The sequence below is a fragment of the Arvicanthis niloticus genome, chromosome 16 (genome assembly GCF_011762505.2).
Source record: "Arvicanthis niloticus isolate mArvNil1 chromosome 16, mArvNil1.pat.X, whole genome shotgun sequence".
NCBI classification, from domain to species: domain Eukaryota; kingdom Metazoa; phylum Chordata; class Mammalia; order Rodentia; family Muridae; genus Arvicanthis; species Arvicanthis niloticus.
In genome coordinates, this window is record NC_047673.1 from 60118304 (window position 1) to 60133509 (window position 15206).

At 53.9% G+C, this 15206-nt stretch overlaps 1 protein-coding gene and 1 long non-coding RNA gene across 2 annotated transcripts; both read right to left on the bottom strand.

The window, feature by feature from the left end:
- Positions 1 to 298: 298 nt before the first annotated feature.
- Positions 299 to 2880, bottom strand: LOC143434624 (uncharacterized). The gene is made up of 4 exons (XR_013104247.1): positions 2259 to 2880; positions 1083 to 1239; positions 745 to 911; positions 299 to 571 (listed from the first exon to the last, which is right to left on the bottom strand). It is a non-coding gene; the product is annotated as an uncharacterized LOC143434624 (long non-coding RNA).
- A 4776-nt stretch (positions 2881 to 7656) lies between these two features.
- Positions 7657 to 15188, bottom strand: Abhd8 (abhydrolase domain containing 8). Its single transcript, XM_034520212.1, has 5 exons — positions 14894 to 15188; positions 12323 to 13049; positions 9344 to 9514; positions 9004 to 9220; positions 7657 to 8332 (listed from the first exon to the last, which is right to left on the bottom strand). The coding sequence occupies exons 2-5, from the start codon at positions 13039 to 13041 to the stop codon at positions 8138 to 8140; spliced, it is 1302 nt and encodes a 433-aa protein (XP_034376103.1). The 5' UTR covers positions 13042 to 13049; positions 14894 to 15188; the 3' UTR covers positions 7657 to 8137.
- Positions 15189 to 15206: the final 18 nt, after the last annotated feature.

Consider the following 15206-nt stretch of genomic DNA (forward strand, 5'->3'; position numbering starts at 1 on the left):
GTGAGCACAGCGGATGGAGATGCTGCATCCACAGGTGTGGGTGGGAGCCATGAGACCCACCCACTCCTCTCGCCCCACTGGCTGCAGTGGGTTAAATCACAGTGCCCAGCCCAGCTGAGGCCCAGTGAGGACAGGGCTACCCTCTGGCCATTGTTGAAGCTGGTCTCCAGTTTTGATGGATTCCAAGCCAGTGCTGTGGTCTCTGTGTTTCCATCACCACATCTGGCTGCTTGCCTCTATCCCAGTATACTGTCTTACAGGGAAAGCACAGACACTGTAGGTGTTTATTTTCTCAGCCTACTTTAATGAGGGTTTAAACTTCCTCTAGCTCACCATCCACCCACCAGAGGCAGTGGAAAAGAAAGGTTATTAGGAAACGGGGGAAGTAGACCTGTTTAGAAATAATGCCTTAGGGCAATTCCAATCTTCGTCGTTCTCAGTCCAGTCCACTAGCAAACACCACACACCAATCAGCAGCTGCAGTCCAGTCCACTTAGCAGACAGCACACACGAATCAGCAAAGGCAGTTCAATCCAGAAATAAAACGTGAGGCTTGCCAACAGGTCTGAGTCTGCAGAACGAGCAAGAAGTCACAGGAACCTCACAAGAAGTTTTTTGGAGAGTTTCTATAACTTTAACGTTTTTAAGACCTATTTTAAAAGATGTTCCTAAACACTTTAACCTTCCTTGTAGCCCACCACCCACCAGCGGTAGTGGGAAAGAAAGGATATGGCAGAAGTGGACCTGTTTAGAAAGGTTCTTTGGAGCAACTCCGTCTTTGCTGTCCGGAAATCGGCAGTTCAGTTCACAGGTCAGCAGTGGGAGTCACTCACAAACACATCACTGATACACCAGCAGTTCAGTTCAGTAGAGTTGGGACAGCAAACACAAATCAGCAGCAGTGGCTCTACCTAGCAGAGACAGGCAGGCCTCAGCCTGGAGAGACACCAGAAGTTCTCCACTGTGCCTCTCTCAGGGAAGCAAGGATCAGCAGAGACAGGAGACCCACAGGCACTGCACAGCGAGCTCGGTAAGCAAGCCTAGCCCAGCCTCTGTCACGGGTCATTGAGTCCTATTTATACCTTCCAAACATCATGTGTCCTCCAGGTGTCTTGCCTCAGCACGTGCGACTGTCTCAGCTGATGTCACTCTGCCACTCAGCCCGCGTGTGAAAGCGGCGAGAAGTCGCAGCTCTCCAGGTGCGTTTCTCTCTACGCAGTCCTGACCAATGGAACTCAACTGTGTAAAGTAAGATGAACGAATCCATGAGTGTTATTAGCACAGAACCCTCATCACGTGTCCTTTCACGTGCTTGCTTTAGCAGAACATCCTTTCTCCTGTGTCTGCTTCAGACACAGTATCTTTCACCTGTGTCCACTTCAGGAAATCACTCCTTCACGTGTTTGCCCCAGCAAAACACCATCTGACACACTGACTTACCAAAGAAACCATAAGTTTCCACTTCAAGTTTCTCTCTGTGACATCACCACAAGGGAAGCTCGGCCGTGCAGTGTAAGGAACCAGTGCACGGCTGTCTGACCGTCCTCAGTGAAGACTAGTGGTGCAGAGCCAAGCGAGCCGTGCTCAGCTCCCACTGTCCGAGGGGTCATGTTCATACTCTTTCTAAACATCACGCGTCCTTTCACATGTCTGCTCTAGCAAAACACCCTTTCATCTCTATGCCCCAGCAAAGCATTATTTGACATAACTGACTTCCCAAAGAAGCCAGAAGTTTCCACTTTAGGACACTACATAATCCAGGGGGTACCTACCCACCCAAGGTCAGCACTAATCTCTTTTTTATATTTTCTGTGAACTTTTGTTTAGGCTTTAAGCCTCCAAAACATGCCCCAGCATAGTTGGCTGCATGATGGGGGGGGGGGGCAGCATGGTTGGTTGCATGAGTTGGGGGTAGCATGGTTGGTTGTATGAGTGGGGCCACTATTGCGTTGCTGACATTTCTATTAATTTCTCCCTAGGAACTTTGGCCCCACAGAAGCCTTGCCTTGCTTGACTTTCCTGGCTGTAGCCAACCCCTGGCTGCCCTGCCTTCCTCTCTTCCCATCCTAACTCTCCATGGACACCTCACTTATGCATCCGTTGTTTGAAGTTCACCAGGTGACTCATTTTTCCTCCTTCAGCCAAACTCTCAGATTGATCTCATCTTACTTACTCATCTGTCTTACGGTTTCCATTGTGGTGGCACAGTGACCAAGGCAACTCTTTAAAAAGTAAACGTTTGACTGGGGCTGGCTTACAGTTTTAGAGGTTCAGTCCATTTTCATCCTGGTGGGAGGCGTGGCGGCGTGGCAGCACACACGGTGCTGGAGAAGGAGCCAAGAGTTCTACATCTGGGTCTGCAGGGAGTACGGAGGAGACTGGATTTGTTTGACACTGGGCATAGCTTGAGCGTTTAAGACCTCAAAGCCTGACTCCACAGTGATGAACTTTCTTTAATAAGGCCATACCTACTCCAACAGGGCCACACAAATAGTGCCCTTCCCTGTGGCCTCAGCATTCAAACACACGAGTCTATCGGGCTAAACCTACTCAAACCAGCACACACCCATGGTTTGCAGCGTCAGTAGCCTGGCTAAGATAGGTTATTCCATTTAATAAAAAGTTCTTTCCAGCTCATGTACTTGAGAGGCAGGACACCAGACCACAGTGACACCTCCACTGGCTGTTATTAAGTCTGCCTGTTAAACTGGGGTCTTTTCCTTCCTCTACATTAAAGGTGGAACCCAGGGGCATCTCTGTGACCTTTCACCTGCTCAGTTCTTTCTCTTCATCTGACCCTTCCTTACCGGTTCCAAGTTCTTAGACCAAAGAAGGCTCTTGGAGTATGTGTGGCTTGTGCTCTCTGTCCTTTAGGGCCCTAGGCCTGAGACAGAAAGCACACACCACCTCCACCTCCTCCACCTCCACCTCCACCTCCACCTCCACCTCCACCTCCACCTCCACCTCCACCTCCACCTCCACCTCCACCTCCACCTCCACCTCCACCTCCACCTCCACCTCCACCTCCACCTCCACCTCCACCTCCACCTCCACCTCCACCTCCACCTCCACCTCCACCTCCACCTCCACCTCCACCTCCACCTCCACCTCCACCTCCACCTCCACCTCCACCTCCACCTCCACCTCCACCTCCACCTCCACCTCCACCTCCACCTCCACCTCCACCTCCACCTCCACCTCCACCTCCACCTCCACCTCCACCACCACCTCCACCTCCACCTCCACCTCCACCTCCACCTCCACCTCCACCTCCACCTCCACCTCCACCTCCACCTCCACCTCCACCTCCACCTCCACCTCCACCTCCACCTCCACCTCCACCTCCACCTCCACCTCCACCTCCACCTCCACCTCCACCTCCACCTCCACCTCCACTCCACCTCCACCTCCACCTCCACCTCCACCTCCACCTCCACCTCCACCTCCACCTCCACCTCCACCTCCACCTCCACCTCCACCTCCACCTCCACCTCCACCTCCACCTCCACCTCCACCTCCACCTCCACCTCCACCTCCACCTCCACCTCCACCTCCACCTCCACCTCCACCTCCACCTCCACCTCCACCTCCACCTCCACCTCCACCTCCACCTCCACCTCCACCTCCACCTCCACCTCCACCTCCACCTCCACCTCCACCTCCACCTCCACCTCCACCTCCACCTCCACCTCCACCTCCACCTCCACCTCCACCTCCACCTCCACCTCCACCTCCACCTCCACCTCCACCTCCACCTCCACCTCCACCTCCACCTCCACCTCCACCTCCACCTCCACCTCCACCTCCACCTCCACCTCCACCTCCACCTCCACCTCCACCTCCACCTCCACCTCCACCTCCACCTCCACCTCCACCTCCACCTCCACCTCCACCTCCACCTCCACCTCCACCTCCACCTCCACCTCCACCTCCACCTCCACCTCCACCTCCACCTCCACCTCCACCTCCACCTCCACCTCCACCTCCACCTCCACCTCCACCTCCACCTCCACCTCCACCTCCACCTCCACCTCCACCTCCACCTCCACCTCCTCCTCCACCTCCACCCCCACCCCCACCCCCACCCCCACCCCCACCCCCCCCCCCCCCCCCCCCCCCACCCCCACCCCCACCCCCACCCCCACCCCCACCTCCACCTCCACCTCCACCTCCACCTCCCCCTCCACCTCCACCTCCACCTCCACCTCCACCTCCACCTCCACCTCCACCTCCACCTCCACCTCCACCTCCACCTCCCCCTCCACCTCCACCTCCACCTCCACCTCCACCTCCACCTCCACCTCCACCTCCACCTCCACCTCCACCTCCACCTCCACCTCCACCTCATTCTCTTTTTTATCTACGTTGTCACAGATTTTCAAGTTGACAGGAAGGCTGCTGGCTATGGCTCTATTTCCATTTCGGTGCCTGTTTACACAAGCCACTCTCCTTGACCCTAGTGACACATCATGTGACTGCAGGACATGCCCTTCTAAGCAGAGTGGCCTCTGTCTTCATCACGTCAGCCACCAGAGCTGTGCTTGGTGACTCCTAAAGGGAAGAAGGGGGTGGCTGAGGGTCAAGGGACCAGCACCTGAGATGCCAACTGTCTCTCCAAGGCAGCCGTTTGCAGCTGTGCCCTAATGACACATAGCCTCTGTGTCTTGGAGGGGCTTGAAGTACACAGGCTTGGAAGGCTGGTGGAATCTTTGAAGCTATGGGGAAGCTGCATGCTGGGAAAATCTTTGCAATGATGTCATTTAGGCTCCAGAGTATGACCCCACCAGTGCTCAATAAACTAGACTGATTCTCAGGGGCAAACTGGGGTGGAGGTGGACTTGGGTTTGCTGCTGGGACTTTGGGAGGAGAGAGGGTACAGACATCTCTTTTTTAAACTTCATCTCTCAGCAATCCTGACAGTGGCCACACAGCTGCTGGAGCAATTAGCCAACAGCCTCAGTCCATCTGTGCTACTCTCAGGGCCATGATGGACTCCCAGGTCCCAACTGTCTTCAGGGTATCTACATGTTCACATGGCAGACCCCTCATCTAGAAGGTACTACACTAGCCAGGCACTGGTTGTGCACGCCTTTAATCCCAGCACTTGGGAGGCAGAGGCAGGCGGATTTCTGAGTTCGAGGCCAGCCTGGTCTACAGAGTGAGTTCCAGGACAGCCAGGGCTACACAGAGAAACCCTGTCTCAAAAAAACAAACAAACAAAAATCAACAACAAGAACAACAACAAAAAAAACCCTAGAAGGTAGTACACTAACAACCACGAAGAGAAAGGTGCACCAGGGTTCCCTCTGGGGATATTACACTCTCAGCCATCATCACAGGATGCATGCACCCAGCACCATAGCACTGAAGGCACCATCCACATGACCAGGGTGAAGCGGCCCCATTGCCCCTGCACATTCTTTGCCCCAGGAGCAGATATCAAGCACCTCCAGGCTCTGCAAAGCTCCTCCTCTGGACTCCTCTTGCCCTTTTGTTGGTTCCCATTCAGATGCCAGTTGTAGTTTTTCCTGGGAGGCGTGAACACCATCTTACCCCAGACAAGAAACCATCTACGGCAGAAATGATGGAAGGCAGCTGCACTGTAGAAATCCAACTTCAGCATGAGTTAACAGCTCACAAAAGCTGAACTCCTGCCCAGGCAGCTGATGAGTTGAAGATTTCAGTCTTCACTAAATATGTAACTTTAAGGAAGAAGGGGTTACATGAATCCTGTAAGTCTCCGGGACCTTCTGAGATTTTTGAGTTGCCTACTTATTTAGCTTTCACCAGCCTCCCTCCAGAATGGAAATGTTTAACTAGAAAAATATCGCTGGGCTGGAGAGATGGCTCAGCAGACATGGCTCAGGTGGAGCCTCTGCCTAGAAATCTTCAAATGAGGCAGGGGCATGGCTCAGGGATCAGGATGCTGTCCTCATGGACTGTCATATCTTGGTGTGTGGGTTCAGGTGGTTCTGGGGTGTGTATTTCCCTCATTTGGTCCTCTGTCCCAAAGGGGCTGTGATCCTGCATGTCCCAGCCTTCCCTCCCAGGCTGCCTCAGTGTCCTTAGGTTTTCCCTCCTGCCTCATTGCTTTAACTGTATGGGGGGCGGGGACGGGGCGGGGACAGTCCCCAATGGGGCGCATCCTTTCGTGAGTGAAGTCTCCTGTGAGCTCAGATCTGCTCTGTTCTGAAGTACAGAATCAAGCAAAAGGGGCTGTTGTAGTTGGCCAATTAATCTAATTAATCGAATTACCTGGTGGCGCTGGCAAGCTCCTCACTACCCGCCCCAGTGTTCTGGGTTCCTAATGAAAGACACAGGAGACACACACACACACACACACACACACACACACAGAGAGAGAGAGAGAGAGAGAGAGAGAGAGAGAGAGAGAGAGAGAAAGAGAGAGAGAGAGAGACAGACAGAGAGAGAGACAGACAGACAGACAGAGACAGAGAGACAGAGAGAGTATTTTTTTTAAAAATATGCTTTCAACAGCTCAATGGCTGGGCCACTTCTTAACCTCCATGTGGCTAATACACTCTCCTCCAATATTCCTGATTCATCACTTACTAAAATCTGTATTTCATCCTGGCCACCCAGACCCAGACCTGTAGTCTCCTGGGCAGTGATCCCTGACTCTTACATGATGGTTATGTTCTCTTCTGCACCTCTCAGGCCTGGTCTTTACTACTTTCCTGAAATGGCAGCCCCCTCCTATCCCTTGCCCAAGAATCCTAAAAGTGCTGCCTTTGTCTCCCTACCCAGCCATTTGCTGCTGGTAACTTCATTTACCAATCAAAAACAACTTGGGTCAAGGACCCTCAGTGTCTTACATATGGACATGTGGATTCTCTTATAATATTAAGGACCCAATTAACGTAATATAAATAACATTAGACCAAATCCACAAGGGGCTTCTGTGTGCCAAGGGGCCTGAGGTCACCATGATAGTGGGCACATCTGTTGTAGTGCACCCTGCTTGTCCTCCTGGCTGAGGGGAGGGAGAGCTGCAGCTTCAGGACAGCCAGAGCCAAGGCTGTGTGCTGAGTAAGTGACCAAGAAGCCTGAGTTGCCAGAGGGGCTGGCGCATGCTGGCCTGTCCAGAAGGGCTGATGCATGCTGGCCTGTCCAGGTCTGGTTTTAGATGTCAGGGTGCATGTTTGGTGGGTGTGCACATGTGTTCATGACTGAGGACATCCCTTTCTCAGGCCAAGGGGGAGTGTTGTGATAGATGGTGCTCTCAGGGAGAATGAGGTCCCTGAGGTGGGAGGAGAACAAGCAGGGAAAGCAGAAGCTACTCTAGAACATTCCACTGCCTGACAGGACTGGTGCTGGTGCACACCTTTATTCCAGCACTCAGGAGGCAGAGGCAGGGGAATCTCTGAGTTGGAGGCCAGCCTAAGTCTACAGAGCAAGTTCCAGGATAGCCAGGGCTACACGGAGAAACCTTGTCTGGGGGTTGTGGGGAACCATTCCACTGTCTCACATGATCTGGTCATCCCATGAAAGTAAACATGGACAGGGGAGAGGCAAGAGAGGCGCGAGAGATGGGAGAGAGAGACAGAGAGACAGAGATTGAGCCAAACAGTGCTACTTGCCCATCATCTCAGCCCTCAAGATGCTGAGGAAAGAAGATCACAAATTGGAGGCTAGTTTGGATTGTCTTTTTTTTTTTTTTTTTTATTGAGTTACAAGTTGCCATGTGCGGGGATTTGTGGCTCCGGCCCCTCCCTCCTTGGGTGCTAGCTCCCAGTCCCAAGCAATGGGGATGGCGTGGTAAGGTCTCCCAGGACAGGATAGGAGCCCCTCCCCAGGGTTCCCGTTGGGGCTTCCCGGTGCAGAATGGAGCACAGCGGAGGGGAAGACCGAGTGGGGTGGCAGCCCACACGCTGCAGCTTCGGGGACTCGGGGAGGCAGGGAGGGAGCTCTGTACAAGGTCACACCCTTCAGTCACGCGTGGAAAGGGCACAGCAGCTGCCCTGGGCACTTAGTCTCCAACACTGGCTATGCCCGGTCTGCTCTGGGGCATGCCCAGGCCCCGCCCATCGGCATGAGGCCCCGCCCAGCCAGCCCATGCCCAGTCTAAGGGAGCCTCAAGTATTACTACTCAAGATCCAGGAGTCCCGGCCGCTGGTCATTTCTCCTCCCCTGGGGCCGGCTCTGGCTGCAGCAGCTGTGGCTTGGGCTTTGGCTCGAGCTTTGGCTCGGCCTCAGGTTCTGGCTCCCACAGCAGGAACTCGTGTAACAGCGTGTTGACCGTCTCAGGACACTCCAGCATCACCATGTGGCTGCCTTCCTCGATGAGCTTGAGAAAGGCCAGCAGCAGAATCTGCGGGCACACCGAGAAGTCCGTCCTGCTGTTTACCGGTCAGCCCAACCCAGGAGGATGCCAGGGATGGCCTGTCACCCTTCTGGACCCTCTCCAGGTATCCTTCACTAGACAACACCCATCAAGCGCCTTATAATATGCCCGGGGTTGGACTTCTCAACCTTGGCTCTGCTGACACTTGGGGTTGGCTCGTTGCTCTCCAGGCAACAGCTGTGTGGTAGAGTGCTGGGCAGCCTCTCTGCCCTCCTCCCCTGTCCACGAATGTTTCTAGATGTCTCCAAGTGTCCCCTATAGGACAGATCTGCCCTTGGTGCAATCCCTTCCCCATACCTTTCCTGAACAGCCATAAGAATCACGGAGCTACAGCCATCAGATATCTTAACCAATGGAAGCCACACATCAAAGCCTGCCACTCAAAAACCCCGCCCACCCAGAGCTGTCAGAAAGACACACCCATCTGGAAAGTTCACACCTACTCAGCCTTGCCTCCACTGGCACCTTTCTGGAAAATCAGGCTTCCCACAGGCCAAGCCTATTCAGAATCCATTCTGGCAGGATGCCAGTCTTGGGACCACACACACCCCGGAGTCACGCCCAGGCACAGGCCCCACCTCTGATCCCTGTGCACAAGGAGTGTGTTTGGGGTAGTGTTCCGGGATCACAGAACCTACCTCAGCCATGCGTTGGTCCTCTTCCACTGGCACAAACTTGTCGTGCATGCCATGCACCAGCAGGACAGGAACCGTCAGCTCCGCATGGTAGACTTCGTCACCTTCTGGCCAGTACTGGCCGCTCATCATGGCCCGCAGCACGAAGGACGACACATTGAACGCATTGCCCTCCTTCAGCAGCTGCTTCTCCTTGGCCCCTTGGCGGGCAAAGCCGGCCCTGGGATGCGAAGACGTCATTTGAGCCTGACCACTATGGGACACACCCCAGAACCAGCCCCTACAGATCAGTAACGCACAGTCACCCCTCCCCCTGCCGGGATCTAAGGGGCAGAGATCTTACTTGAGGAAACTCCAGGCTAGGCAAGGCGACAGGCAGTGCAGGACACACGTGGGCATGTTGAAGATGGAGCAGAGGCTGGGCTCCAGTGCCGTGGGGCCCCCGCCGTTGATCATGATCACTTTGTGTACGAGATCTGGGTACTCATGGGCCAGGAAAGTACAGAAGGAGACACTGGAGGCAGGGATGGGAGGGGAGAATCTGAGTCGGCAGGACACTGACAGCGCTTTACTCTTTCCCTTGATCGCTAGGCAGGCCCTCAGAGACCAATTCCTTGCCTGGGCACCCAGCTGGCTGACGGAGGGGTGCCCCTTCATGACCAGGTATGCAGTGCTGAGAACAGAGCCCCTGGCTTTATTCACACTGGGCATGCGCTCTATCCGCTGAGCTACAGGCTGGCCCTTTGGTTTTGAGGCAAGCTCTTAACAATCCCATGACAGTCTCTACATAACCAAGGTTCACATCCACCCTCGAGTGCTAGGGTTACAGCACGCAGCCCCTGTAAGTTTTGGGGTAGTTCTTGCTAGAAACAGGATTGCTCACTTTAGCTTTGACTGGCTCAGAAATTGCTGTGTAGACCAGGCTGAACTAGAACTCCCAGAAATGTGCCTGCCTCCCAGACATGCTTCTGTATACCATCTGGCATGGCTGTGACCACTAACACAGTGACCTTGGCTGTCCTGTTACTTTGCTGTTCCCCCAGTAGGAATGTGCTTCCTTGGGTGATGCTTGCTAACTGCACACAGCACCATCCCATCCGACACCGACGTCCTGGTGAGCATGCCTTTCCAACGGCATCTAGGGAAGTGCTAGTCACCCTCACAGCTGCAGCGGGATTCTAGAATCCCCTCAGGGGCTCTCCACTGAGAGTGCTTCTGCCCAGCATCTGAAGACAGGACGTCATGGGCAGATACGCGGGGACAGAGGGCACTCATGTCTACAGCCCCTTGGAGGACAGAATCACTGGGTACCAAGCAACTACACAGAGAACTACCTACTTCCTCCCCCTTTCTGAAACAGCCTCCCTCACTGTATAGCCTCGTTGGAATGGACTTCATGGCAATCCTCCTGTCCCAGTCCCTGAAGCACTGAATTTACAGGCTTGTGCCCCCCCATGTGGCTTTTATGTTTGTTCTTGTTAAGACACCAAGTCTCAGTGCTCTGCTGCCCAAACTGATCTTGAAATTTCAGGGTCAGGGGCTTGCCCTGCTCACCCCACATCACCTGGTTAATAGCTTGAAGGCTCCAGATAGAAGGGGTGGAAGTGGAATGGGCCTGACCATTAGGCCACAACACACACACACACACACATACACACACACGAATATGTAATGCTGTCCCACAATAACTCATAGTTTGGGTGATTATTATATGTTTGTAAAAAATAAACATTTTTTTTTCAGACAAACTGTATTAAATAGCCCAGGACAGGCTTGAGACCATAGCAATAAATGCCCCTGCCTCACACTCCAAAGTGCTGAAATTACAGGCACGACCCACCATGACCAGCTTTTAAAAATTATTTTTTAGGCTGGGCGTGGTGAGCCACACCTTTTATCTCATCATCCAGGAAGCAGAGGCAGGTGGATCTCTGTGAGTTCAAGGTTAACCATGTGAGTTTCAGGACAGCCAGGGCTATGTAGACAGATCTGTCTTAAAAGTAAAAACAAGCCGGGCGGTGGTGGCGCACGCCTTTAATCCCAGCACTTGGGAGGCAGAGGCAGGCGGATTTCTGAGTTCGAGGCCAGCCTGGTCTACCGAGTGAGTTCCAGGACAGCCAAAGGCTATACAGAGAAACCCTGTCTCAAAAAACAAAAAAAAAAAAAAAAAAAAAAAAGTAAAAACAAAATTAATTTTTAAATTAATTTTTTTTGAGGTGCAATGGATTGAAGCCAGGCCTTGTGCATGCCAGGTACATACCTCTACCCCTGAGCTATTCCCCAGCGTTGGTGTGTGGGGAGTGTTCCTCCTCATGTCCTCACGTATGTTAAACTCCCTTGGGAGCTGTGTAGCTGAGAGCGACCATTACATCTGATTCTGTCTCCACCTCCCAAGTGTGGGATGAGGGCTGCAATTCCTGCCTTTCATTGCTGCTTATTGATTTTTGAGATAAAGTCTCATCCTATACCTCTGGCTGGTCTTGAATTCATAGCACTCCTCATGCCTCGGCCTTGGAAGTTCTAGGGTACAATGCCCAGACTCTTTGTAGTTTGGTTTTTATTGTTATTGCTTTAAAAAAAAAAACATAAAACATGTCTTTTTAAACATTTTTGCTGTAAGTGTAGCCCTGGGTTGGAAAGGACTTCATAGCCGAGGCTGACCTTACATCTTGAGCTATCTTCCAGTGTCAGCCTCCTAAGTATGGTGACAACACACCTGCTTCCACTGACCAGACACTAATGACTAACGTTATTTGCTAGGTCAGAGCTCTAGTGTCAAGCTACTTCTAGCTCTCTCACTGGGGGATTCTAGGCAGGGCTCCACCCCAGCCACGCCCCCAGACCCTCACTCGAGAATTCTAGTCAAGGTTTCACCCTGAGCCACACTTCCAGCCCCCTCACTGGGGATTCTAGGCAGGTCCACTCTGAGCCACGCCCCCAGCCCAATCACATTTTGCAAGGAAAGAAGTTGCATGGGGTGGCATAGAAGAAGACTTTTATCCTAACCTTTGGGATGTAAAGGCAGGAGGACCAGGTGTCCTAGGTCAGCCTCAGCTACATAAGGCTAGCCTGGGCTGGGCGGTGGTGGCCTACGCCTTTAATCCCAGCACTTGGGAGGCGGATTTCTGAGTTCGAGGCCAGCCTGGTCTACAGAGTGAGTTCCAGGACAGCCAGGGCTACCCAGAGAAACCCTGTCTCGAAAAAACAAACAAACAAACAAACAAACAAACAAACAAAGGCTAGCCTGGACTACACATAGCCTTGTCTAAACCTAGCTCCAGGAGGAAGGGAATGGTTTGCGAGCAGCCCACTCAGATCTTACCCGTAAGAATGACCGATGAGCACGTTGCGCTTCTTGGCATAGCGTGTGAAGATGGCCCGCATGTCCTCTGCCAATGCGTAAAAGGTGTAGGCAGCTGCAACCTGGGGTGCAGAGCTGGCTCCGTGGCCGGCCAGGTCAGGTGCCACCACCTCATAGCCGAGTCGCACAAAGAAGTCCAGCTGCTCCTTCCAGATGGCGAGCGAGCCACCCACTCCGTGGATAAAGAACAGCACCACATCAGCCTGCGCACCCTTGCAGCTGGTGATGCGCTGCTCACAGTCGATGTGGATGGTCCTCTTGGGACGCCGTGGGCGGCGGCGCCGCCCGCTGCCCGAGGTGGCCCGGGTGTCGCCTCCTGCAGGCTCAGCCAACTCTACCTCAAGTGCGGCAGGCGGGTCCCCAGAGCCACTGCGGCCTTGCAGGTCAGCACGAGGCGCTCGGCCCAGGTTCTCCACCACCAGCCTCCCGTTGCGGTACACTGTGATACGGCGCTGACAGCGCACAAGGCCCGTCTTGACCCCTGAATCATCCTCAGGAGGAGGTGGTGGCGGCGTGGGGACAGGCGCGGGACCCGCATGCTTTACCCGCAGTACCCGGCCTGGCTTGACCTCCACAAACGTGTAGCCATCACTGGACTCAACGCTCTCCAGCGGCCGCACAGCGTTAGGGGGAGACCCCAGCAGGCAGCAGAAGAAGCCATCTGTTACCCCGGTCAGCATGGTGTGTCCTGGAGAGAGAGACAGCTCAGGGTCGGTGGCTCTGGTCATGCATCGGGTAAGCAGGACCTGGAGGCCTCTTCCATGTTCCCCGACACTCTAATGCCGGACAAGTTCTCAGGGTGTCCCTTGGTATAGTACTGACGAGAGCATGGGCTTCCAGAAGAAAACATTAAAGCAAAAGTTGCCCCAGCAGCTGGAGTTTATCATTTATTCACAAATCCATACCTTTATGTATGCATTCACACACTCATGCATTCAAGCATGTCTGCATCCCTTCACACACTCATGCATGCAAGCATGTTTGCATCTTCACACACTCATGCATGCAAGCATGTCTGCATCCCTTCACACACTCATGCATGCAAGCATGTCTGCATCTCTTGTCACACTGATTTATGCAAGCATGTCTGCATCTCTTCTCACACTCATGCATGCAAGCATGTCTGCATCCCTTCACACAGTGATTTATGCAAGCATGTCTGCATCTCTTCTCACACTCACTGATTTATGCAAGCATGGGTGCATCTCTTGTCACACTGATTTATGCAAACATGGGTGCATCTCTTCACTCACTGATTTATACAAGCATGGGTGCATCGCTTGTCACACTGATTTATGCAAGCATGGGTGCATCTCCTCTCGAACTGATTTATGCAAGCATCGGTGCAAGCTGGTTTGCATGCTTGGTTTTGAGAAAGAGGCTCATGTAGCCCAGGCTGGCTTGGAAATTCTTGTGCTGTTCAGGCTGGCCTTGCTCTGGCGTCCAGTTCTGGAGTTGTAGCAAGTTGAGCATACAGGTGTGTTTCTAAGACAAAGGAGAACCTCAAACTTCCACAGTCCTCCTGCCTCTACCTCCCCCAAAATTGTTGAGTGACAGGCATGCATCAACGTGATGCCATTGGTTTTTGAAACAAGGTCTCACTTTGTAGTACTGGGCTGTACACTGGTCTCAAACTCCTTGCAATCCTCCTGCCTCTGCCAGTACTGGAATGACTCGTGTGAACCCCCATCACTGACAACCTTTCACAAGGGGTTTCATTCTGTAGCCCAGGCTGGCCTCAACCTTGTGCCCAAGCTCCTAGGTGGTGAGATGACAAACCATAAAGCCTGGCTGTTATTCTAAAATGTCAAAGTTCTCAGCTCAGGCCTCTGGTGTGAATCGGACTAATGACCGATGAGGCCAGGGAAAGATGTTGGCCATTGGGACTCAGGTTGTATCCAGTTCCAGGTTCAGAAGAGAGCTGACTCGCACAGTAGCGAGAACCAATGGAGGCTGCTACCCTCAGCATCCTGGTACCCTGTGTTCTAAGGGATGCCACACAACCTTAGTGGCAGCCAGGAAGACGAAGGCAGAACCTGACTGGGGGCCTCTGGGCCTCCATCCGGTTCCCTTGGCCACCCCCCCCCGGTGTCCATGACAACCACAGGCGGTTACATAACACCAGGGGATACCGGCGCAGCGCACCCCCATTGTCTGAGGCAGAGGGATGGGACCAGCTTCATTTTTCCATCACGGCCTGGGTGCCGCTGGAGTGATGGTCATTAAATAACCCGACTGTGTGGCCCCGGATGCACTTGAGGGAAAAGCAGGCCGTGCACCTCATCTCTAAGGGCTGTGGAACCCTGATTGTGGAGGCCTCTCTAAAGCACAGCGCCAATCCTGTTTGCCAGCCCGACCCGTTTTTCCCTTGAGTCCGTCACCCCCGCGGTGGGGTCAAGGCCACCAGGGTTCCGCAGCATCCTAGCAGTGCGAATGCTGAGCTTGGCGGTTATCCACCCCTTGCACCCTCCCACCCCCAGTGGAGGCCTGGCAGTCTGGTGACTCCTCTCTCGGGGAACAGATCCAGCTCACCTTAGGTCATCGAGGGGCCCGGGGCCCAAGGCAGGACGCAGGGGTCCCGGGCGGAGAAGCCAGCGTCCACCTGCAGGTGCCGCTTACATGGTGGTGCGGGGTCGGCCGCATTAGCGCGGACAGGCGCGGGCCCAGACAGTCAACGCAGGGGCATCCCACAGCCGCGCAGCAAACCGGCCTTGTAAGTCCCACCCAGCGTGGGCGGGGCCTGGAGCCGATGGGCAGGCATCTCGGCCTATTGCCGCGGCGAGCCGACTGGCCTAGATAACCGTCCAACCAGAGGCTGCTCTTCCCAGGATCAGCGCGCGCTCTG